This window comes from Nasonia vitripennis, chromosome 2 (assembly GCF_009193385.2).
Source record: "Nasonia vitripennis strain AsymCx chromosome 2, Nvit_psr_1.1, whole genome shotgun sequence".
Classification (NCBI taxonomy): Eukaryota; Metazoa; Arthropoda; class Insecta; order Hymenoptera; family Pteromalidae; genus Nasonia; species Nasonia vitripennis.
This window is the reverse complement of record NC_045758.1, coordinates 26,484,390-26,510,024: the sequence shown is the minus strand read 5'-3', so window position 1 is coordinate 26,510,024 and position 25,635 is coordinate 26,484,390. Positions and strand designations below refer to the sequence as shown.

The 25,635-nt window shown below is 43.7% G+C and overlaps 4 protein-coding genes and 1 pseudogene across 8 annotated transcripts; 2 read left to right on the top strand and 3 right to left on the bottom strand.

The window, feature by feature from the left end:
* Nucleotides 249–2,068, bottom strand: Or290PSE (odorant receptor 290 pseudogene; annotated as a pseudogene).
* Nucleotides 2,644–4,321, bottom strand: Or289 (odorant receptor 289). The gene is made up of 6 exons (NM_001190781.1): nt 3,850–4,321; nt 3,375–3,681; nt 3,181–3,280; nt 2,999–3,109; nt 2,765–2,920; nt 2,644–2,694 (listed from the first exon to the last, which is right to left on the bottom strand). The coding sequence occupies exons 1-6, from the start codon at nt 4,319–4,321 to the stop codon at nt 2,644–2,646; spliced, it is 1,197 nt and encodes a 398-aa protein (NP_001177710.1).
* A 1,696-nt stretch (nt 4,322–6,017) lies between these two features.
* Nucleotides 6,018–13,170, top strand: LOC100121349 (multidrug resistance-associated protein 4). Of its 2 annotated transcripts, XM_031924110.2 has the most exons (13): nt 6,018–6,033; nt 6,499–6,683; nt 7,659–7,910; nt 8,102–8,357; nt 8,488–8,662; nt 9,077–9,233; nt 9,394–9,596; nt 9,663–10,977; nt 11,039–11,268; nt 11,348–12,090; nt 12,327–12,734; nt 12,824–12,934; nt 13,006–13,170. In XM_031924110.2, exons 2-13 carry the CDS (start codon nt 6,610–6,612, stop codon nt 13,033–13,035), a joined length of 3,954 nt encoding a protein of 1,317 aa, XP_031779970.1. In that variant the 5' UTR covers nt 6,018–6,033; nt 6,499–6,609; the 3' UTR covers nt 13,036–13,170. The 2 variants fall into 2 exon arrangements, with proteins under 2 accessions (XP_031779970.1, XP_031779971.1); XM_031924111.2 differs by lacking the exon at nt 6,018–6,033 and having other exon boundaries at nt 6,481–6,683; nt 11,054–11,268; nt 13,006–13,084.
* Nucleotides 13,171–15,304: 2,134 nt separating this feature from the next.
* LOC100121369 (neutral and basic amino acid transport protein rBAT) lies at nt 15,305–21,251 on the bottom strand. Of its 4 annotated transcripts, none has more exons than XM_008219493.4 (8): nt 20,737–21,251; nt 19,453–19,622; nt 19,070–19,295; nt 18,012–18,151; nt 17,014–17,207; nt 15,971–16,946; nt 15,626–15,894; nt 15,305–15,543 (listed from the first exon to the last, which is right to left on the bottom strand). In XM_008219493.4, the coding sequence occupies exons 2-8, from the start codon at nt 19,549–19,551 to the stop codon at nt 15,318–15,320; spliced, it is 2,130 nt and encodes a 709-aa protein (XP_008217715.1). In that variant the 5' UTR covers nt 19,552–19,622; nt 20,737–21,251; the 3' UTR covers nt 15,305–15,317. The 4 variants fall into 4 exon arrangements, with proteins under 4 accessions (XP_008217715.1, XP_001604982.1, XP_016837856.1 ...); XM_001604932.6 differs by lacking the exon at nt 20,737–21,251 and adding an exon at nt 20,170–20,445; XM_016982367.3 differs by lacking the exon at nt 20,737–21,251 and adding an exon at nt 20,174–20,445.
* A 1,394-nt stretch (nt 21,252–22,645) lies between these two features.
* On the top strand, nt 22,646–25,563 carry LOC100117866 (mitochondrial basic amino acids transporter). Its single transcript, XM_001605837.6, has 4 exons — nt 22,646–23,187; nt 23,268–23,581; nt 24,061–24,188; nt 24,266–25,563. Exons 2-4 carry the CDS (start codon nt 23,548–23,550, stop codon nt 25,253–25,255), a joined length of 1,152 nt encoding a protein of 383 aa, XP_001605887.1. The 5' UTR covers nt 22,646–23,187; nt 23,268–23,547; the 3' UTR covers nt 25,256–25,563.
* Nucleotides 25,564–25,635: the final 72 nt, after the last annotated feature.

The window sequence follows — 25,635 nt, the reverse complement described above, 5'->3', positions numbered from 1 at the left end:
CCCCTCCCCTGCCCCGCGCCTTCTCATGTATAAATAAAACATCGCTATGTATATGTACAACATCGCTAGGCTCATTGACCCTCAATGTAAATTGTAAGAAATATATTCGACTAAAAAAGATTTAATGACAAAATATTGCCGGTTCATTATTCTTATTTAGACTTTTGTTGAGAATGCAATTTTGAAATATTCTATTCGATTCTTTTTCTGCGGTATATTTTGTATTCACGCACGTATAGAACATACTTTTAAATCAACGTTCGTAAAACGGACAAATAGGCCATTGCAGATTTCATCACCTGAAAAAAAACACGAAAAGTAAGAAAATTGAAAACCTTTCCCCCTTAATGTACGTAGTTCAGAATTTAACTTACAGCAAGAAAGCTGCTGAGTGAATATATGTAGAATCTACCACCAGTAATCACGAGTGGTTTTTGTGTTCGTTTCATGAAAATAATATAATTTTTCACATTTGAGGGTTCCAGTTTGTACCATGTACTAGTATACAGTGCGTTGCCTAAAAAAGTACTCTAAAACAAATGGTTTGCCCTTAAGTCTCAGCTGTTTTTTTAACTGCTGTGAAATAGTAAGATGACGTACCAAGCCCGATAGAGTATTGGCCAGCCCATAGCACGTGCAAATTGACATGCTAGACGAAGCCGAGAACGTCAAATACATGCTTTGGGCTTACCGATACATCGGCCATGGTGCGCACTTTTTTTCGCCAAACGAGACCGAGCTTAGGAATTTATTGACGAAGTCACGACGAGATTTCCTACTTTCGGGCCGCTGAGAGACAAATGTTTTAATTTAATAGTTTACCTCATCAATGAGACATTGACCTGCATAGCAATAGGCAAAAAGCAGAAATGACATCGAAACCATACACACCAAGAAGGTTAGTATGAGTGCACTTTCCCGCTGACTCCAGTTCTACGTAAAAACTGCATATTTGAAATTGTTTACTCACTATTTTCATACATATTCAAAGCATGAGGTTTTCTTACTATCAGCATGCTGTAGCTAACAAAACAGATGAAAAACGTTACACTTAAAACTTGTTGTAGCATTAGTAAATTGAAGACGGAGTCGAGAGTCTTGGCCATTCTACAGTTGAAGAAAATGCAGAAGAAAAAGTTGTTATGAATACTTCCATAGCTGATATTTAGTCTACAGTGAAGCTATTATTAGCGCTTACCTGATGAGGCGCTGATGCTGCCTAATAGTCTTCGCCAATTTTTGCTGAAATGAGGTACCGTCCTTAGCGAAATGCAATAGACTTCTGGACAGCACCGATAGTTGCCCACAAATGTGTGCCGCAATGGCTAGCATCAAATTGGCATCTGCTACTAAGCCAAAGGCCGTTATAGGAATTACCGGAATCAAATAGAAGAGAGCGCCCAAATATCCGCTCAGTTCTGTGATAGGGTAGAAGAAGATCATGCGGTATGGCAATACAAACGTAGTTAAGTTAGCTGAGTCTAGGTACAAATCAAAATACATTCGATTAAATATCAATTGCATATTTTATATAGAATATGGTACGCACCATAACTAATTTCCTTTATAGATAGAGCGTACAAACAATCTCAAAGAAAATTTAAAAGTAATATGATATACCTGTTTTTAAGGGGATACCAAATCCACCCATTGCGAAAGGTCTGAAAAAATACATAACCGCCGAAGCAATGGACACTGGAACTGTAAGCTGAAAAAAAGCTTTAGCTTTAAAAACATAATCAATAAACATACGTACTTCGAGCTCGTTTTCGTATTTATCAATAGAATAGTCTTTTTCTATGTCCACCAAAAGACCAGCAAGACTTTTACGATTGATCCGATAAAGCACAAACTTAGCCAAGATTGTTATCATCGAGCCAACTTCAGTGATAGCATCTATCATGTTGTTTAGATTATGCAAGTTCTGCGGCAGAGCCGCACAGCTCAGAATGAAATGCATGGTTGAATAGAAGAGACAGAATAAATAAAGGAGGCTGTTGAATTGCAGAGGGTTTACTCCAAATGCAGCAAAAAGTTTTTTGTTCCATACAAACACCAGTTCTGCTGAGTATAACTCTTGCTATACATAAAGTTGTGATGCATTTTTTAAAAACAATTAATAAAAATAGACACAACTAAGAGCAATTTAATGAAACCTTCAAGATATCGTGATTAATCTCTAATTTCTCGGTCATTGTGCATTAACTTTTTGTATACATCAGTTTTATCACATTACAAACAAGTACATTGCTCGTCGGGTGCTCAGAAGCGACTGACAAAGAATGCGCTTTCCACGTTCATAAAAAGTATTTTCTTAATTTATTGATGCTTAATGCACAATGTATCACCCTTTTTGTGGGAAAAGCGCATTAATATTCGCTTTAATAATTTACCTATAACGCTGCGCAGTTTTTACAAGAACCTTACATAGCATCTAGCGCATGCATAATGCAAAAACGTTCAAAGAGCTCTTTGTCCGCGATTCTTCATTTCAACATTAGCAGTACAGTGAGACAGACACTAAATAAAAATTTGTAGATTTGCAAAATAAAAGGTCTTTATTTGAATTTTTTAAAAATAGAATTCATAATAAATTACAATAAAATCCTGTCATTTTTCTAACAATGTATGAATAACAATTTTTTACATGACAGTTCTCAAAACTGACAAGTATCCCATCGAAGCTTTGATGCTCTGAAAAATTCATAAGACTCGATGAGTGTAAACGGAAATAAGGCTACGAACAGTAAACGTAGTAACTCACGTCTGTAAGCGTTTGAAGACAAAACATGCTGAATTTACCAGCAGTCAGCTGCAATGGTTTTTGTGAACGAGCCATGCACAAGATAATTATCCTAGCGTTTTCCTTCGACATATTGTACCACTCGCAATCGTAATAAGCTTGGGATACTCGTTCGCTCTATAAATATAAGCGATGGATATCATTGATTTTAACTAGAAACATATTCACTAATCAAAAATCACAGTGGCTCATTACTTCTGTTATCAAGCTTTCGCCGACGGTACAATGGGCATAGAGCACCAGCAGTACTAGGAATATAAATGCAAAAAACGAAATCAAAATAGCTCTTTCTCCGTTGGCCAGGCTCTGAGTACGAATGCAAAATCGTTAAACGAAAAAAAACTAATTGTTACATCTTTTTCAGATTCAGCGCTTACCGTTAAAATTTGATACCCAAGGATACAAACGAGAGAAGTAGCACCCACGAGATGTCCGAGAAGTGTGGCACTGAAGGTTCTCTGAATAACTTTTCCCATTCTAAGCCATTGTAGGGCATTGGTAAGTTTTATTTTATAAGAACAGCTGTACGGAATAACAATAATATAATTGACAAAAGTATAGGCAAATTCACCGAAGTAGCCTGATGTGAGCCTTGACGATTTTCTGCACCTCCTGGGTACACTTGGAAGGATGAGTGTCGATGCTGGCGATGCGCAGCGCGAGCACGGCCATCTGTCCGGAAACGTGGTAGACCAGAGTGACCATGAGGCAGTCGGCCGCGCTCTGCCCGAAACCGCTAATGAAGACGAAGGGCAGCTGCGAGCCGTAAGTCCAGAAGTACGTCTGGGCATCATTCAGTTCGTAGAACGTGTAGAAGCGGTAGGGTAGCATAAAGATGAACGTCGAGTTTTCGCCGTTCGAGTTTGCGTATTCCATTACTGCGTGGAGCATATAATATCACGTGTTACGATGAATCACGATGGAAATTATTAGGCTTGTGCGTTGAGTTATAGATACGATTGCACCTCGATCTTTCATAAAAGGCAATTTCCTACAGAAGCCGATAAAAAAACTCGATGTCGATTAAAAAGCTAGCTATACATTACGTTCTCCCATCTGCCCCAGCAGTGGCTTGACATAGTACGATGACGCGGTCAACGCGGTGTTCGTGATCAGCAGTTTCATAAAGGTTCTCGACTTGACGTGGTAAGCCACGAACGTCTTCCTCTCCTCCTCCGTGTAATTCTTAGCATCGAAATCCTTCTTGGCGTCGCCGATGATTTCTCCGAGTTCGCTGTTGTAGATTCTCAGCATGAGCATTCTGATAAAGATCTGTGAGAAGGCCATGTTTTCGGTGAGGTTCATCAGGACGTTCTCGAAGTTGTCGATAAAGAGAAACAGGTCGAGGTACTCGAGCAGCATTTCGTAGCAGAAGTAGCCGAAATTCAGGAAGAAACGCACGTCGCTCAGACTTGCAGGCCAGAGGCCCAGAGTCGTCAGGAGGATATAGTTGTAGCGAAAAACTTGCGAGCTGTCGTCGAGCTCCGCTTGGCCCTGAAGCTGATGGTTTTGCATCATTAAACGTGTACTTACAATCTTTTGTACGATTTGGGCTCACTGCATCATTTGGTGCGAAAGATTTCTGTGATAAACTAAGCTAGAAAGTGAGATTACGCACGATTTGCTGTGAGTGAAAATTTCGAGTGGATGCCTACTTGCAGCGCATTGGTAGCCATGACTCGATGCTAGCCGTGGTATCGTCAAACGCAGAATGCTGCCTTTTCCTCAAAGGTTACGGTTTTTTTTCCAAAGCAATCAAACACACTATACAATGTATACACAGCTATTATCTTCCAGACGGGTCACGTAAAAGCTGCGTTTGATCATCGGGCTCTGCCTTAATTATAGGTCTCCGATATGCAGAAGGCGAATCGATATCAGCACACGATTATTATTTCATCGCGCGTGTATACATCTCATGCAGTCTGGTGCGGGCAATTTGCTCAAAATCGCGCGCTCAGGATTTTTTGCCGAAGCTTTTCTCTGAATTTTCTTATGGCCGTGTATAACGCGTATGTACACCTTGTAAGTATATATATATATATATATACACACACACACGCACACGCACACACACACACACGGAGTCCGAGAACGAATGTACAATTGCCCAATTATCCAGCGCTTAAAACTTCGCGAACGTGAAATTTGATGGAATAGAATAATTCGACTTTATTGCACATAATTGTTATTCGCGAGAGCGCAAGGCGTTTTTGCCGAAGCGCTTTCAGTTCGCTCGTCGACGCTGCATGGGCTTCGCAAAGGTGAAGATAAATCGGAGGGCCGCAAATTTCAATGTACACTGTCTACACGGCGTATACTCGTTCTCTGTACGTGTAACGCAAGTCTTTGAAAATATAAAATACGCCGCGGAAGTGGTGAAAGTATCTCACTGGGACTCAAAGAGCCAGACTCAAAAAAAAAGAACTTTCTAAAAGCTATACACTTTTTGCTCGCAGTACCGGCTGCATGCACCCATACGTTTCATCAGACCATAGAGAAGAAGAGCGCAGTGTCACGCTGCACGTCCGAACTCGTAATAAATCCTCGAATGCCTAAAAATATACACTCGTGCAGGAGAACATCGCGACATAAGGCTCGTTGCATAATCGCGTTCAGTGTATCGCATATATTCGGTTAATAAGTCACCCGGCGGCGAACCGATAAATCCGGCGAGCGTCCGCGTGACTGCACCGCTATCGCGATGCAAAAACTGGATTTCGTATATTTTAATCCCCGTCCGCGCCTCCGAGAAATCCGAGTGACTAATATGTATAATGCGCGCACTCGGCCGCGACGTCGCTCTTTTTCTCTTCCCCTCTTTTTCGATCCCGCTCTTTTTTCTCTCTCCCTCTCTCGCTCCTTCCCCTGATGCTCTCGCGGAGCAAAAGATCCTTTGTGCCACGGAAACATTATGATTTCGCGCAACGACGAATTCGCGCTTCTCTCAGGGGCATGCACGTACTAGCGCGGGAGGCGACACGTGCATCTCGCGCTGCATCGAAGACTCGCTCGAGCGCGAGAAGAAGGCCTGCGCGCCTGTCCGTGTGTGCGAGAGCGCGTCGGTATTCAAGAAATCTGCCGGTTTATGCTAATAACAGCATATGGCAAGGCGAACAGTGGGCGAAGAAACTGGCGCGACAGCAGAGGCCAGTTCGCAATAGACCCCGGCGTGCGGCGCGCTTCATTGTATAAGAAAGGCCGCGCCGCGTCGCGATCGCGAAAAGTCTGTCTGTCTGTCTGTCTGTCTGTCTGTCTCTCTCTCTCTCTCTCTCTCTCTCTCTCTCTCTCTCTCTCTCTCTCGGCTCTTTCTTTCCTGAACGTCGAGAGGATATCTCTCGCGCAAAAAGTCGCACACGCGCACTCTCGGCGTGAAGCGACACACACGCACAGCTGTACGGTCGCGCTGTTCCGATTTTTTTCGGAGCTCTATTTTCGGTGTCCTCCGGTACCCCTCGCCGCTATCGTTTTCATTTAGAATTATCGCCGAGACGCGCGCTGAGTCGAGAGTTTATCTCTGTGTGTATTAAAAAGCGCCGAGCTCTGCGCGCGCGGCAAACTTCATCAGTGCGAACTCAGCTCCGCGTGTGCCGTTCGGCAGTTGAGAGAGAGAGAGAGAGAGAGAGAGAGAGAGAGAGAGAGAGAGAGAACTCGTTGCTCGATTTGATCTTATCGTCGAGTTCGTACATGTCCAGCGCGAGATCTGGCCAGTTCGAGGGAATGATCCAGCCGAGCAGAGTCAAGTGATTTCGGGATCGACAGAAGGAGCGTGTAACTGGTAACACACATGCCCGTGAGCACTAAGCATGGACGAAGGCGAACAGAAGAGAGAAGAAAATCCCAGACAAGGCGCTAGTCGATTGTCTGTCATCACATTCGCGTAAGGTCTAGATAGATTCAAACTCAGCCAAATGCACCGAGAACGTTCGCGGAACGTTGAACCGGGGGAAAAAATCCCATTCTTCTCGCGAGGAGTGTTGTCTCATGCTTTCGGTTCTCTCTAACGGATGATGCATTATCGGTCTAATGTTGCACGTGAGCGTGTAAAGTTCAAAATGCCGTTAATCGTTAGTTACTTTCTATCATTCGGCCACCTCCGCACAAGGTGCATTGAAAAACCTGTTTCCGATGTATCGCTAGATAAACGGCTGGCGAGAGAAAACGTTAAGTTACTTAAGCTCCGAGTTGATCGTATTCCCCTTTTTATTCCTTCGCGGAATAAAAATTGATGACCCCGCAACATTATGCGCAAAAAAGTTTCGGCAAGCAACTTTATCGCTTTCTCGTGCTCGTTATATACCGCTCATTTTATTAGACCGTCCGGCTTCATTGGAATTGAAAAAAAAAGCATAGAGAAGAGATTCCTCATAAGTGGTTTACGCGAATACCGTGGCGTAGGTGGCTACGCTGCTTTGTCTGTGTACACATTTTTGCTTGAATAATACATGCCAAGTCGAACGAGGAAACGGAGATTCCGATAACTTATGGTCGAACGTGTAGAAATACTCATTGTCGGGTGAGGTCTATTAAGTACTTCGACGCACGTGATCGACGAATCCTTGATAAAATTGTATTAAAAAACCCTGCGCCTATAATGCTTTCTCTGTCGGTCACCGGGATATATAACTATAGATACCGACACGAGCCGAAAAAATAATCGAAAATAAAAAAGTCCTGCGAGTGTTGCGTAAAAAACTTTTCGAAAATCCTCTCGACTGTATGCCGGGAATGGTTCGAAATTCAGTATATTATTAATGTCGTAACTTATGAGCTTCGACTGGTTGGGTCGTTGTGGAGCGACAAAGAGTATATAGTTTCAAAATCGCGTTTAAAAAAAGACGAATCCTTTTTTTAGGTGGCTCTTCAAAACGTTTCGCACTGGGTTCCGGCGCGAATTGGATCTATCGGATCTTTATTACCCATTAAACGAGCATTCGAGTCATAATGTCGGCGAGCGAATTTCTGCCGAATGGAAGAGGGAACAAGCGAGATGTAAAGATTTGAATAAAGGCCTCTCTCCTAATTTGATGAGAGTCCTCTTCAGATGCTTCGGCAAAGACATCATGCTGGCTGGCCTCGTGCAGGCCATGCTGGAATTTTTCATAAGGTAAATACACGTTTTTATCATGTGCTTCGCAGGGAAGTTTAGATGAGCGAAATCGTACACATTATTTTTGTTCGTCGAAAAAATGAAAGGTCGATTCAATCAAAATTTCGATTTCGCCGTCCGCAGCACTTCCCAGAGCGTAAAATGAAAAATCGCTTCGTAATGATATTCACGAGGTTGGTATACTCCAGATTATCTAGGCCGTACATTTTATTGCAATTGTTGCACTACTCGAGCGAGAGATCAGACATGGCCAAGATTGAAGCATACGGCTGGTCAGCGGTACTAGTTACCGGTGTTTTCATTGACTGCGTCGTCTGTCATCTATGCGTTCAAAATCTCATGCACACAGGAATGAAGATTAGAGTCGCCTGCTCCTCGCTGCTCTACAGAAAGATCCTCAGTGTGCCAATTACTTTGACGGAGAATGAGACCAGCGTTGGCCAGGTTAATCAAGCTTTATTGATTCTTTTTTTATACGATATACTCACAGCACGAGACCAATTTGTATGGCCGCGCACGACAATGACTAATCCTCTGCTCGAGAGTAAGATTATATATAACGAATGAATTCCAGGTGCTCAATCTCCTGAGCAACGACGTGAGCAGGCTCGACCACGCGGTCTTCTATCTGCATTACATCTGGATGGCGCCCCTGCAGGCCATCCTGGTCTTTTACTTTTTGTACAGGGAGGTCGAACTGGCCGCGGGCAGCGGCATTTTGCTCCAGCTGCTCTTCATTCCTATACTCGGTAAGTACGCACAACTAATAACACGTACAACGCACAGAGAGGAAACTAAATGCCGGCACAATATGCCGCACGAGCGAGCGAGCGCGCACGTATTTGCACATACACACGTATACGTATAAATATCTTATCGCGCACTTCAATCGTAACGTGGCGCACGCAACAAACATAATGAGTTCGGCATTAGTCGACGTTAACGATGCAACTGCATAATGCGTGCACTCCTCCCCCACTACTCCTCATCGCGTTCTTCGATTTGTCTTGTTATACATATATGCAGGAATCGCAGCTGTTTGCGCGCTATAACACATTATTTTCCTCTCCGCGCGATTGTCCGTGAGCTTTCGAGTAATAAGCCAACACAGCGAGTCACGATGTAATATATTAGAGAAAAATCGCAATGACGCGAGAATTTAGGACTTTTTGGAAGATTAACGAATCGCCTGAGTAGCAAATACGCGACGAGAACCGACGAGCGGCTCAGATTGACCAATGAAATTATCAAGGGCATAAAAGCCATCAAGATGTACGCCTGGGAAAAGCCGTTTTCAGCGCTCGTTGACCGAGCTCGAAAGTGAGCATCGTTTTATTACATATAATATTCACATCAGAGTTCAATTCAAAATGTCATGTGATGCGTCTATAATTAAAACAATTTATCACTGCTTGTTTTGAAAGCGAACTCTCGGTACGCATCTTTCGCGGAAGGGAATGAACGAAAATGCTGATTCCAGAAAAGAAGTACAAATAGTGAAACAGGACTCCATAATGACGGACATGAGCTTGGCTTCGGAGTTCTACATTCCCAGACTCTGCATTTTCATAACAGTGCTGTCGTACGTTCTTCTGGGAAGCAGCGTCAACGCCGAGAAGGTCTACGTCATTACCGCGCTCTACGACGTTCTCCGCATGAGCATGTACACGCTCTTCCCCATGTGTACGTAGCGCGCAAAACCAATATTAACATCGAGCCACCCAAAAATATCCCTCCCCTTCGTTCCAGGTCTGCACGACGCGGCGGAGGCTCTGGTTTCGGTGAGGCGCATCCAGAAGTTCATGCTCATCGAGGAGATCCCTTACCTGCCCACCACCTCGAACCACGTGAACAACGCCGAGCCGATCATCCCCAAGGACCCGGCGATACACCTGAAGAACCTCAGCGGCCAGTGGACCTCCAAAGTCAAGGTCCTCAAGAACATCAGTCTGCAGATTCATCCGATGACCCTCACCGCAGTCGTGGGCCAGGTCGGCTCCGGCAAGACCAGCCTCCTCCATGCCATTATCGGCGAACTGCCCCACGTCAGCGGGGAAAGTCTGACGAGGGGTCGAGTATCCTACGCCTCCCAGGAGGCCTGGATCTTCGCCTCGACCGTCCGGCAGAACATCCTATTCGGTCGGCCGCTGGACGAGGCACGATACGCTCGAGTCATCGATGTTTGCCAGTTGAGGCGAGACCTCGACATCTTTCCGCACGGCGACGCGACGATCGTCGGTGAAAAGGGAATAAACTTGAGTGGCGGACAATGCGCTCGATTGAATCTAGCGCGGGCAATTTATCGCGACACTGACATATATCTCCTCGACGATCCGCTTTCGGCGGTGGACGCCGCGGTCGGCCGGAAAATCTTTCAAGACTGCATCAAGACTCACTTGAAGGACAAGACTGTCGTGCTGGTCACGCACCAGTTCCAGTACCTCGAGGAGGTGAACAGGGTGCTGGTTTTGAAGGATGGAACGATCGAGGCGGACGGGACACTCGCCGAGTTGCAGAACGCCGGAGTCAACCTGGTCAAGGTTATGCAGGTCAGCAACGAGTTCGATGAGGTGAAGCTGCCGCAGAAGCCAGCGACCGAGCTGGCTTCCAGCGAGAACTTGTCCGACGGCCTCGAGGAGAAGAGCGACAAGCTGACGGAGAAGAAGATAGATGGCAGCATCACGTTTAGGACTTACGTGTCCTACTTCCTGGCAAGCAGGAACGTGCCCCTGGTGGTGCTGGTTGTCTTCACGAGTTTCCTGCACCAACTGGCAGCCAGTGGAGGAGACTACTTCCTGGCCTACTGGGTCAACGCGGAGGAAAACGCAACGACGCACAAAAACGAAAGCTGCCCGGAGCACATTTGCGACGCTCGAGACTGGTACATCTACCTCTACGGGGGAATCACCACTGCCACTATAGTCATGTGCCTCTTGCAGTCTTGGACCTTCTTCGAGATGAGCATGAGGATAGCCAACAACCTTCATGCCAAGATGTTCGCCAGCGTGATATGCGCGACGATGGAGTTCTTCAGCACCAACCCTCTGGGTCGAATCATGAACAGGTAAGCAAAACCGCATATCGACGACGTCCGACCCGCTTGATTATGATTGATTAACGCTTAGCTTCTCTGGGTGCAGGTTCTCGAAAGACATGAGCATCGTCGACACCGAGGTGTCGCGGGCGATGATTGATGTCATTCAAAACGCCATACACATATTCGCGGCCTTCGTCGTGGTGACTACCGTCAATCCTTGGCTTATTATTCCAGCTATTTTCGTCGGCTTCGTCTTCTATTTCTTCTCGCTGTTTTTCATAAAGACCAGTCGCAGCATCAAGCGCTTGGAGGCGATAAGTGAGTCAGCCGGATTAAATTTAACATTCCCGCATCGAATCGGCGGTCCTCGTCCTCTAATTTCGACGATCAATTTCAGCGAGATCTCCGGTCTTCGGCCACGTGAGCGACAGTCTTCAAGGCCTGACGACGATCCGCGCCCTGCGCGCCAGGGAGATTCTGATCGACGAGTTCGACGAACACCAGGACCTGCACTCGTCCGCCTGGTTCATCTTCTTCTCGGGTTCCCGCGGCCTGGGCATGTACCTCGATCTCTTCTGCGCGTTCTTCCTCACCTGCGTCATCCTCACTCTGATGTCCGTGGACAAGACCACACTGGCCGGCGACATCGGCCTCGCGATAACGCAGTGCATGCTGCTGATCAACACGCTTCAGTGGGGCGTGCGCCAGTTCGCCGAACTCGAGAATCAGATGACGTCGGTCGAGCGCGTCTTGGAGTATTCCAAGCTGCCGAGCGAGCCGTACGATAGATCATCGGCGGAACGAAGGCTGGAGGAAGTGACGGAGGCCAGTCCGCTGACCGACGCCAAGTTGGAGATCCAAACGCCCACGAACGCCGTTGCTGCTGTTGGCGCCTGGCCAACCGACGGCCGGATCGAATTTAGGAACGTGTATCTCAGATACGACAAGCAGGGGCCACCGGTTCTCCGGGGATTGAACTTCTCGATCGAGCCGCGGGAGAAGATCGGAATCGTCGGGAGGACCGGCGCTGGAAAGTCTTCTTTGATCAACTCGCTGTTTAGGCTGGCCTACTTAGACGGAGAAATACTCATTGACGGGGTGTCTACGAGCCAACTTGGTTTACACAAACTGAGATCGCATGTAAATAATTTTATCTTGAACGCTCTCCTCTTGTCTTGAGAAACTTTGCTGGCCGGATTTTAGCTCGAGAAACGTATTAGCAAACGCAATTAGCCATTCTGTTTGAAAAAAATTATAAGAAAAAATGTGCTATACCGATATTCATAACTGATTTGAATCACACTTTGTTTTCACTTTTTATGTAGCTTCGGCAAAAATAATGCGATTTACGATAACCACTTTTTATTCAATAAAAGATTAGCATCATTCCGCAAGAGCCCATCCTCTTCACGGGCAGCCTGCGCAAGAACCTGGACCCGTTTGGCGAGTTCTCGGACAACGACCTCTGGCAGACGCTTGACGACATCGGCGTCAAGAGCAGCCTGGATCCCAACACAGGTCTAAACACCCGAGTCGCCGAGGCTGGCTCGAACTTTAGTGTCGGTCAGCGCCAACTGCTGTGCCTAGCACGCGCTCTCGCGCGCAAGAATCGCATCCTGGTCCTGGACGAGGCGACGGCCAACGTAGATCCCTGCACTGACGAGCTGATCCAGAGGGCCGTCAAGAGAAAGTTCGAAGACTGCACGGTGCTGACCATCGCCCACAGGCTACACACTGTTATCGACAGCGACAGAATGCTCGTCATGGACTCCGGAACTATTGCGGTGAGACCCCGTCGGTCTTTATTATCTATAAATGCGATTTCCTTGTAAATCTGAATTTCAATTTTGAGATGTTACATTACTTTTGTTAGGAGTTTGATCATCCATATATTTTGCTAACTGAAAAGAAGGGACTCCTGTACGATATTGTTCAGCAATCTGGAAGTGGTGCGGCGCAGCTTCTCCTACAAATTGCAAAATTAGTAAGCGATATAACGATCTTCTCGCTAAAGTTATGGTTTAACATCATGTTAATCCCAATGTGTCATTTCAGAGTTACGATAAAAAAACAAGCAAGGTATGAGGTCCACATTCCAATTGTCAACCATTTTGAGAGAAATCGAAGGACTGCTGAAAAAGGACATTCCAATGATACAAAATATATGCGTTTGCATAAAAATTGTCTCACAAACTATTAAAAGCGTTGTAATATTCACAATTAATTTTTTTACTCCAATAATGTCCTAAGCATACCTATTATGTTGAAGCATTAATAGTACGATTGTGTACACCTGAATCTAAATTTAATTACAAAATATAAGTATTAAATAAAAAAATAAAAGAATGTATTCAAGTACAAATTATCTCAGTTTCATAAATTAATCATCAAAAAGTAAATAAAAATAGCAGTTACATAAAGGAAAGTGTGGATGGATCGATTATAATGCAGTTTTACGAAACATTTATTTTGTAAAAATAATTTCATAACATTTTTAGAATCTTGCAATAGCAGTACATTATCACCTTACATTAAACAACTCGTTCGCGTTTTTTTTATAGAAAAAAATAATACAGGAACGAATTTTAGGGTTAGTAAAATACAAATCCATCCAAATACGTTTTATTCATTGCAAAAACCTGCAATCAGTCGGAAATTTTAATACTTTTTTCAAGCACTAACAATTTTTTTCTTTCTGGGTTCATTTATATTTGTAATACGATACTCCTGTCACAACTAGTCCTTCATAGCATGGCGTTTAGCACACACACACACACACACCGTGCTCCAAGGGACTACTTATATTATGCCACTCGTATCGTTATGTACTGTAGCTTACAACCAACATTCATTCATTATCTGAAAATACCTTTAACATACGTGCTATACTTAGATACGCATCGCTGCATTCATATGATGAAAATAATAACTTTCATTGTTATTTTCTTCGTAAAATAGATAAAAAAGGATTTGAGGTATCTTATATCAAATTCATAAAATGATGTTACACGTGAAAGTTCAAACCGCAAATATGCGAATACATAATTTTACATAGGTAAATGACTGTTGTTTACTCATTATTTGTCTTCGAAAATTTGATTTTTGTATAATAATTAAAATTAGTCGTAAGTTTTCAAAGTAAAAAAATTCTCTTTTTCGGTGTTTAAATATTTTATACAATTTGGGGTCAATATTTGCGTGAATTAACTTTTACGATTATAAAATATACATAAAAAAGTGTACAAAATTTAACAATCTTATCCTCATAATACTCAATTAACATTAACAAATTGATCGATGCCCAAAGAGTTGCATTATTGCTACTGATGTAAAGTAATAACGTGACAATATATCAATGTAATATAAACCATATTATAATTTATCTGTTTATACACTTCATCTATGTTCTTATTGAAATAAAAAAAAAACCCACTTTTTATAATAGGAGTTTGTAAATCTCAAATATATATATATATATATATATATATATATATATATATATATATATATATATAGCACGGATACGATCTTCTCTATTACCAGGATAGTGCTTTTGATCCATTGGCTATGCTAACAAAGTATCAGAATTCACTTTGATCGAATAATCTCGTACATTTAATCAACGACGTATGACCTATACTAAACTATTAAATAATTAATAACTATGTACACAAATAATCGAACTGACTCATACATTAACAATATTATTACATCGAAGTAAAGTGGAAAAATGCAGATAAAAAAATATGCATTTGTAAGTCTTTGTGTGCCAGAGCTTGGACTTGCTTGCTGATTAAAATGATATAAGAACAGGTAAATCAAGAACAGTACCAGCAGCATAAAAACGTACGTATATAGGATTTTTGCGCCAGAGATTCATTTTTATACGACAATCCTCGAAATTTTTATATTTTAGCATTGAAACATATAGATATAAGAAAATAATAGGTCAGTCAAGCCACTGGTAACTAGTGTTTCCCATACTTCTTATATCGACAGAGCAGAATTTAAAGTTAGAGTTGTTTCATAAAATTGGTACCATATAATTACACATTTCGATACGATAACATTATACACCTTTGTAAATGAAAAAAAACTTCCGATTTCTTTAACGACTGTTCAAAATCCATACTTACGTGCATAATAAAATTTGTACAATACGTCCGTCATGTGAGTGAGGAATATTCTTTAAAAAGGAAATGAACACATAAAAACACATTATTCCCGTATTTCTTCTCAAATTAGATTTCCGCTCGTGCACGAAAGAAAATTGGGTTGCTTGGTTGATATTATAAATAAACGGCAGTTCTAAAGAAGTGTAAATTAGAGTATCTGAGTTCGAAACATCATCGTCTTTTTGCAAGCCTTTACTTGTCAAGTTTGATGACGAAAGCTTCGCCAGGAGGAATGGTCAATTCCTTAAAGTATATATTTCGGTTGAGTTTGTGCTCGGGTCCGACTACTACGTGGCCTCCATAGTAGAGAGATGATAGATCCTTCGTCTGGCTGTGCATACCGAGATTCGCGACAAAAACGTACGTGTTCCTTCGCGGATACCACCTTTCGATGACGATCATGTCGTCCATCGTATACCTGTAAACGTCAAAAATATTGGTTTATATTTCTTTTTTTAGAGCGAGGAACTAACGCCATGTGAATTTAGTGAATTACTAACCGAACTTTGCCATTAGCCGTTGACACTTTATTTTTAATCACAACTTTAATGTGTATGGGCATTGTTTCATTTCTCAGTTTAGACATCTCCGGCAAAAGGCCAGTTAAATTTGTAGCCGCTGGTTTCGCAGATTCTGGCATCCAGGGCGCTGCGGTGGGCTTGGAAAAAGTTTCATCGTTACTGTTTTGATTGTCCCAACGCATGGGTACTAACTGATACAAATGGTTGAGGTCCTGGTGCTCTTTACTTTCTGAATTCAGCATTCCAATCTACAATGAATAATTTATATTTGTTGCACTTTATATGTTCTAATTTTGCAGAACCGTTTGTACATTATCTACTTACCTCGTCCCCGTAAAAAATACTAGGCGTACCGGGTAGCATCATGCCCATCATTGCAATCGCTACACTCGCATTTGCAACTTTCAAAGTCGAGGCCAATCTGGGTTTATCAACACTGCCAGTAGACCAGTGTATCCACGGATATCCTGCTTCCTGGAACAATAGACCCTTCAATGTTTCGGACACCTCATCCATAATCTTCTTCGTGCCGTTGACTACATCGAGTGTTACATCCACCAGGTCCATCCTGCCCAAAATCACATCTCTCACGTCATCGGGAACGTTGAGCAGCGCATTCTCACTGCACATCATTATCCTTTTTGAGCCGAGGATTGTCTTCCAAAGCCTCAGAGCGCCGACAAAATTCTTTTCGTTTGTGTAGTGTTCCAGGCCTTTTAGATAGAAGCCGTCGACACCCAGATCGGACCAATGCCTGATAGACTTTGTTACCGGGTGTTCCTCTAGAAAACTTGGAACTGTTGGTCTGACAGTGGAACTGGAAACGTCCACGCTTGGATTAACTGGTGCTGATAAAAGAGATTCCATAGTTTCGCTACGGGAAGGTAAATCTGTTGCAGCAATTGCTTCGTTTCGTTTGTGACGAACAAATTGGTCGTTAGAACTGAGATTCGCTGAACCTCCAAAGTCTTTTACAAAAGGAAAGAGCAGGAGATCCAGAATAAGAGTCATGTTTCTTTGATGAATAGCCGAAACCATTTTAGTAAAGTCGGCTGTATCACCGAGGATAGGATCAGCTTCTGTTAAGCTTTCAATGTCCATGTAGTGCTGAGGATATTGCTGAGATCGAAATATCGAGTTCAATCGTATCCCCTTCACTCCGAGATTCTGTAGGTAGTCCAGTCGCTTTGTTATACCGCGAAAATCTCCGATTCCATCGTTATTGTAAGAATCTTGAAATGAGGCTGGGAAAATCTCGTAAAAGAGACTACCTTGCCACCATTCTACTCGTGGATCGCACCTGAAAAATGATCAAAGACCTTTAGTACCGATCATTTATGATTATTTTTTTAATAAAATTTCAATACTTTTTTGGCATGGTAGCAATGATGCCAATAGCAATCGCAATGCATCCCGTAAACAATGACATCAATGACCAAAAGCATACTTTGCGGATGACTGGCCAATTCCAACTCATAAATCCATAATTTTTCGGTGGTTTAGGTACAACTAGTTGAATTCCTGTGAGCGGAGGTTTTCCCCCGTTATCTTGGTTGTAAAACTAGGCAAAATCAAATAAGATTAATTTTTCTATTTTTCGATTAACACGCATTCTTATTCACGACGCAAACACAATTTTACAACTAAACGAAATTGAAATTTTGAACAGAAAAATGGAGCATAAAATTTGTATGTTCGATTCAGCGTACTGTAGATGAAAACGGGCTACAAAATGCGTAGTAACTCATGTATTAATGTCAATTTAGCGTATCCAATATCACTCCTTAAGCTCGTGCTTGTTCAGCAAACTATGATTGTGATGCTCTCGGCGTGCTAGCGACACTTAAACTTTTATGAAGCTGCCAAGTTTTGTACAAATGAACATGAAAAATGGTGAGAATATTGTTAAACTCTGCCGTGAAGTAGAGGGTCTGCTAATTTATTAAATAACCAGTTATGCGAAAGGTAAATACAGAAAATTTTTATATTAAAGAAAAAGAAAAATTTCATCAAACATTTTTAATAAACCAAGTCAAAAAAATAAATTTCTGAAATTTGAAAATTTTGAAACGTGTTGTATGTTGCAGTAAATTGCTATTGACTAAAAATAAATAAGTAAGTGATCGACCGTGAGTTGACTAGCGAATATACTCAATTACAAGGAAAAGACATAAATAAATTGTCAAGACAGTCCGCTTTGGCAGCACCTCTATCTCTTCCCTGGCAAAGGTTAATTCAATTAGTCTTTGGATTGTTTATCGATCGTAGTCCAAATAGAGTTGTGTCTAACGCGATTTTCTCTAGTCTGTTGTGCATTTGTAAAACATCGCATGAAAATAAAATAGAAAAAACATGACGTCCTTACCAACGCTTGTGCATCCGGAGCTAAATGATTGTACGCGGTGTTTAATTGGGTAAGTAGTTGCGTGCAAACTGGTTCATTTGTGTCGCTACTGCTGCCGCTGTTGCTGCTCGTTTCGACCATCGGATCTCGCGAACTCGGTTCTGTAAATATAGTTGTTTTTGTAGAAAACACAATTATTGACATTCATAAAAAGCCGGAAAAATAAAAGATATTTCTCGGAACAAAAGTTCTCTAATCAATAGTTCTCGGAATCGAACAAATTAAAACGACAGCATATTTTTATTAACTCGAACACGCTTACTATTAAGTGCTATTAAAGAATCGGTTGGTAGGGTCAATTGATGAACTGACGAAAGATGGCTTGGCGATGTCAGCATGCCACCTATAGTCTCACGTTATTTCATTACTTTATATTAATTATACATCTGCTCGTGCGATTGGCGCTTCTTTTAGGCAATAAAAGCGTCGAGCAAGCTAATAAAAGTGGCCACAAATTTTTCATTTATTATTTCACAGTATTTACGATCGTAATTTCGCAAAAGAGAATGGAATTTATTTATAGTTTATTCAATTTAAAAATAGAAAGTACATGTGATATGGAAGCGCAAAGAGCCTGACATTCGAGCACGTCTGATGAGATAGCTTCGTAGCGGTCTGCTGAGCTCTAATTACAATCTCATGCAATTCTCACCGTGAAAATGCTTTTATGCATATGAATGACTTCTGCGTATTTTTTATTATTTAAATTTTGATAAACGCGATTAAACCTCGACTACATAACTTTCACATAATTTGATTCACGGACACTAAAACGTTTCAATGCAAAAACTCTAATGCGTCGTTTTCTCCTGCTTTGCATAACTACGTGTCACAATAATAGCGCGAACACATAAGACTGCTGACACCCACAAAAACTGTGGAGTTCGTTCCGTGTACCGGAGAAAACACAAAAAAATTAACTACTACCCAAGGCTCAATTGAATATAATATTGATCGCGAAAAAATGATTGAACAAAAGCAAGCTATCGCAAAGCTATAAGAGAAAAAAGGCGACTCACCATCGTTCAGCTGCTTGCAAGAGCTATTGACGATGTTAAGGAAGGCGAGGCCGTCCTCGGAATTGATGTTGTTGCAGAGCGTCTGGTCCAGTGTCGTGGGCGGCTCGCCGTGGGGCTTGAAGCCGGTCGCGATTACGCCGCCACCGCCGCCATCCAAGGGATTATTCGATGACGGTTCAGGCGGCGGACTCGGCGTTAACAGAGGACAGTCAGATGTTTCCTCGTCCTACGTTCGATTAAGTATTTTTATCAGATTCGCAGTACAACTCTTGTATAACCGAGAAAAATATTTTCAGTGGATATAAAGAAGTATATTAGGAAGTCTTTCAAGCACTTGCATTGATTGAGACGTGGCGTACAAGTATAGAAAATAATAAACCAACCTGTTGATCCCTGTGTATGAGCCTCTGCGAGCTTGGCGACGTTAAAATTTCATTGGCAATGACCACCGATAGGCGGCCGTCTGGCTTCGGTATACTCATCTCAATCGATCGCGCGTCAACGCGCGACGGACGATCGAATCCGATCTAGTCTCTTGACGCACTAACAAAGGCTACAAGTAAAATCAAACACTTTGTAGGACTGAGTCATGCAGTCGGTGGTAAGTATGCACTACGAACGACGAGCTTTATTCCAATCGATGCCGGAGAATTAATTGGGGCACGTCGGCCAAACAATTCGCACTTTTACTATCTTCCTTGAAATACCACATGGAAAGTTAAGAGTCTTGGCGTGGTTCCAATAACGCGCCGCAAGTGTATAATTATTCGCGTTTTTCAAATATTTATATAAAAGCGAGTTCTTTTTGGCTCGGCGCCGTTATAAATAGATTTCGCGCTTGTTACGAAATTTTTTAAAAGCGCTAAGCAGAAGGAAAACGCAGAAGGTGCGTCAGTGTTTGAGGTGAATTATCGGGTGCTAAGCTAACAGACTCTGCGTGCGAAGATTATCGATCATGCATATCGTGTACCTGTGATAAATGAAATGAATTTGCGAACGGCTACTTGCGATGAAAAAATTAAACGCGTTTTTAGTATTTTAGTGGGTCTAAGGAATTACAATTGGATACGGCATTACGTTCTTTTGATTAGATTACTTACGCACTTTTGCTATATGCTTATCGCAAATGTTTACGCAGCTCCACGTGCAAGAATGTTTCTGGCGAATATATATCACGCCTCAGCGCGCATTCAACAGGACACCCTCCACCTGCGCAATCGCGTGCAATATCTTGGCGCTTGGCAGCGCGCACCACTGACTTTTGCCGCGCGTTTCTCTCGGAAACTCTTATATTATTACACGCACACCCCGCGAGAGCGAATAAAATCGTTTCCTGCGCATCCGCGAAAACCGACTGCCAAATATCAACGAAAGAGATACTACTTACACACTCTTAAATCAGCTCGCGCAAGCCGCGGCACGTAGCTTATGCACATATATAGAGGCAACGTTACAGGCGCGCGCACACGACCACGTGACTTCGAGCAGCACAGCGCGCAGCAAGCACGTGAGGCTCGGCGCTGACGAAAAGCTGCCAAAGTTGTTGCAGCAGAGGGAATCACCTCGTCTCGTGCATCGTATATGCGACGGACGAGACTCGCTCGCACACACTCGAACACCCGAAGGTGAGGGACTGTTAGAAGATCGGGTAGAAGCACCGGACGTACCTGCAGAGGCGAAAGCTTGGCTCTGGAGCGAGAACAGCTTAAAAGCTGCGAGTCCTCGGCACGAAAGAGCTCTCGTCGTTAAAAGAGCCGCTGGAATGTGTTCCTCTCGTCGGTGAACTACTCGAGGGACTAACGAACGGGAAAAGCTCGCAAGCTCCGGCCTACGGCTAACTGCTGCTGCTGCTGCTACCGAGGACGCGTGTGCAGCCGCTGTTATATATTTAGAGTTGTATCCAGCTGACGAGCCGTGCCTGCTGTTTCTGCTGCCTGCTTGACTCTCCCTCGCGGTGGTTCTGCGCCGCCGACGCGAGTCTGCGCGCGGCTAACTCTCGTCGGCGCCCCTACTCTTCCCTACCTCGCTCGAACACTTCGCTGCTCCCATGTATGCTTCTTTTATAGACTCTAGCTCGTTGGGCTGACTGACTGGCTGATGACACCTCGACTGTAACTGCCAGCTCGGAGCTTTTTTCGTTTCGCTTTTTTCGTCGCGAGTTCTCTCGGAAGTATAGCTACGCGAACACAGATGCAGTTTGTATTTACGGAAACTCAATATTCGGGGTGGGGCGGTTCGACGAGGTCAGCGCGGGAAAAAATCAATAGGTCGCGCGCGATTTATCAACGGCCAAGTTGAACTTGCGCGCGCGCGCTCGCGCATTAAGCTATTGTCGTCGGACGATGGTACGTAGGGAGCGACTTGACCGGTGGCGATCGTAAATCGTGCCGGTCACATAACTCCATCTGGTAGTTCGACTGCCGAACTCGATGTGATACAGCGCTCTCGAAGAGCAATTTGATAAGAATATGCTCTTGCGCGGGCAATTTATAGGCGTTTGAGTATTACGTTGCTGAACGTTCATTCAAGAAAATTCGAGGGAAAGATACTGTCTTTAGGTTGCCGGGGCGCTGAAAAAAGCGTCGATGAAGCAGCGATCGAGCTTTTGTAAGGGTCTCGCTTGCCTTATCTCAGCTTTGAATTATGGTTGTTGAGGCTACTTGGATGGCTCGTAAATCAATGACTTGAGTTATGGCAATTAATTGTTTTATGCCATGCTGCTATTGAGAGCTGCTAATAAAGTAATCCTCAAATCGTACACTTGGTATACATATCGTTATCTTTGATTAAAAAGCGTTGTTCAAGCTTTAAGGGAATAATACCTCGACAGCTGCTCATGAAGATAATGATTATTTAAGATCTCATTACTTTTAGAGGGAAATGTCACGTTGTAGCAATCAATTAAGAGACGAATTATTTTCGCAAGATATGAAACGATTACAGTGCGTTTCCATTATTTGTGATAATTGTTTACGCACACGCACTCGGAGATTGGAATATCTCACCGAGAAAGAAAATTTAGCGGATAAAACTGTCTACAAATATAAACATGAGCATACAGTTGTAGTTTATAAATACAAAATATGCATCTAAATCCGGAACCCAAAACAGTAGATGCAGTGCTGATATTAATTATTGTTCACTTTACAGTAGTAATCAGTGCTGTGTAAAAATAAAACATTAATGTACACAATGATTGTCCCCTGTTATTAGCTCTCCTCTTTGTTTCGATAACGTATTTTCATCTAAGTTTTTAGTATTCCACTCTTGACGTAACGTGATTATTCTTATCCGTCGCAGAATACTTAGACGCAGATTATTCGTAGCAACACAAAACAACACCGAGCAATGTATTCTCTACATACGCAATTAGATTACAGACTCATATGGCAGTTATTGTTTCATATCGTTCATCTCGCGAAAAACGCAAAATTCATTCAACAGCTTGCACACAATTATTTATACGCTTATGACATAATCCAACTATCGCTCATAGTGAACTTGGAATAAAAAGCGCTATCGTCGCGGCTCTGACGAAATAATATATAGAAAAGAAATATACACGCAGCATCCCCTTTTCCTCGTGCCTCGCCGTGAGTATAGCTGCACAATCAGAGATCAAAGCGAGAAAATAAACGCGCTCTTCCCTTATCAACTCTCGTAGTTTGACCCGCGTCCCATCCCCACCCCAGCACTAGGTCATGGTAACGTACTTCCATGGCACAGCTCACAGACGCACACAAATACACGAGTCTCGAAATTACAATATGTAACAACAATCTGGCCCGTTCCTCGCCCCTCTCCTGCCTCGACTGTCTTTCGTGTTTGTGTGATTTCACTTGGAAGAGACGGCCCTCCGAGCAACGACGTTCGCGCATAGATAATAACTCACGAGCCAAGATGATCTTTGCTCCAGCCGCATCAAGTCCGACGCCACCGCCGTCTTCGTCGGACACGAGCTCGAAGATCCGCGATCGGGGAGTTTCTGTGTTCCCGTAGTTTTTTTGCCATTGGTGCTTACTTAACGCTGACTCACTATTTTGAAAAAAGTGCGCTTTCGAGGGTAAACGTTTAAATCAATCTTTCGTACTGCGGAGATGTAGCCGAAACTTCATCCGGTAAGTAAATCGCAATCATCGGTTTGCAACTTAACGAGCGATGCTCTTGTAATTCAATGTCTCCCTCTTTCTGTTCAAAGTACGAAAAGTCATCAAAAACTTTCGACTCGCTAAAAAGAGAAGCTTGCAAAGCTCGACTGGAAGTCTTCCCATAAGACAGTAAACGACTCTTTCGCGCATCGAATTCCGGAAGCGAGGAAAGCAAGATCGGCGGTGTGAGTGCGCATTTTACATGGATTCCGAGCTGACGAGGAGAAGAAACAGTGCAACTCTCGGAGCAGTCGACCGGAGACGAGGAGCCGCGGATCTGCAGCCCGAGCTCTTTCGAAACGAACGGCCCGTTGACGCGATCCAACAGATATGGCTCTCGACTTCTTGGCTGGCTGCCTCGGAGGTAAGTTTGAAATTTTCCGAAAACTGACCTCCGAGCTCTCTATTATCGCTCGTGGAGCATTATCTGTCGGAGATTGGGAGATGCCAGATTATCGCGCATCGTCATGCGTAGCGTGTATTCAAGCTGACAACGAGAGATTTCGGAAAAACGTTTCTTTCCGTTAGGAGATTTCGGATAACGGTGTGTATGAATGCGTGAACACATATCGCGATCGCGCACTGAGTCAGGCGAAAAAAAATCCATAGCTGGCCGGCAGCATCGAGCGAGTCGGAGTTTTCGCTCGCGATAGTCTGTTTTTTCCTGTGCATTATCTGCGCTCGTGATTTTGTGCAACTGCACGAGTTGTGTGTACACACCGTATATACTTATGTTATATGTACGCGCTCGCGTTCGATCGACGAGCGAGCTTTCGTGATGCTCAAGGTCAGAGATTTTTTTTAATCTTCAATAACGATGCCTTTGTTTTTGTCTCGGTGCAGGCTGCGCAGGTATTGTGGTTGGATATCCTCTTGATACCATCAAGGTTCACATTCAGACGCAAGACCACAGGAATCCCAAGTACAAGGGGACATGGCACTGCTTTCGTACCCTGATCAAGCAGGACTCGGTGGGTTGATCGATGATTTTTGGAAATTTAATCACTGAAATTATGATTTGATGGAAAATATTTTTCTCGTGCGACAGGTGTCGGGTCTCTACCGTGGGATGTCGTCGCCGATGGCAGGCGTTGCGGCGATCAACGCCATTGTCTTTGGCGTCTACGGCCAGACGCAAAAGTTCCTGAACGATGGGCTCCCGCCCAACAGCGACCACCAGCTCGGCGGTCACTTCCTTGCCGGTGCCTCGGCCGGCATAGCCCAGGCCCCAGTCTGCAGTCCCATGGAGCTAGCCAAGACTCGGCTGCAGCTTCAGGACCACGACTCTGCGCCTCGCAACGGCAACCAGCCTCGTTTCTCCAGTCCGGTGCAATGTCTGCGCCACATTCACCGGACGGAGGGGCTCCGAGGCGTCTTCAGCGGCCTGGGAATCACCCTGATGAGAGAAGCTCCGAGCTACGGGGTGTACTTCGTGACCTACGAGGCACTGACGCGCTCCGAGCATCCGATCTCGACCTGGCACATGCTGCTGGCCGGTGGTCTCGCCGGTACCGCCTCCTGGGTAGTGTCCTACCCTCTGGACGTCGTCAAGTCAAGACTGCAAGCCGACGCCACGGCCAAGTACAACGGAGCTCTTGACTGCTTCAGAAAGTCAGTGAGGAACGAGGGATACGGCTGTCTCTTCCGGGGACTGAACTCGACGATCATCCGGGCGTTCCCGACGAACGCCGCGACCTTCGCCGTGGTCACCTGGACCATGAGGCTACTCGGAGAAGACCAGCCTCAGAAGGCACCAGCGACGCAGCCGAAGAAGGAAGAGCACGAGGTGTTCAAGCCGAGCTCCAGGTCCTGGAACGCGTTCGATCGTTACGGGGAGTCCAGCTGCCAGTCGCTGCACAAGATTGGAGACGCCACTAACGGTTATCTGCACCAGCTGGTGAGTGCGAGCCTCGTTCTGATGCCACATGCGTCTGCGACGGCGGGTAACGAAGTCGCCGCGGTCGCCAAAACTGCGAGTGTTAAACAGTTCGACGAAGCTCGCCACTTTGAATGGGCTAGGGAGATGGTTCACTACTAAGGATTTTTAATGCAGACGGTGTACTGTGCTTCAACGGTCGACTACGACAAAGAGTGCTTTAAGAATACTCTTATTTATAGCGTAATTTTATAACGACTGTTGTCGAATTTTTTATATGTTTTATATACGAGATAAAACTTTATTTTTATGCTCCATTATTCGTTTTATGTTACTTAACCTAGGTTTATGATTATTTTACATAAACATTGTTATAATATGCATAAGTTATTTAGAAGTGTGTAGATTTGATAATATTGTATTTTAATTCATCGTCATCAGAATATTGTCTTCCATTAAACTATTCATACGAATAAGAGAGTACTGCTTTTTTCTTCATTTCGATCCAAAAGCTATACATAACAAGTTTATATAACAATCGA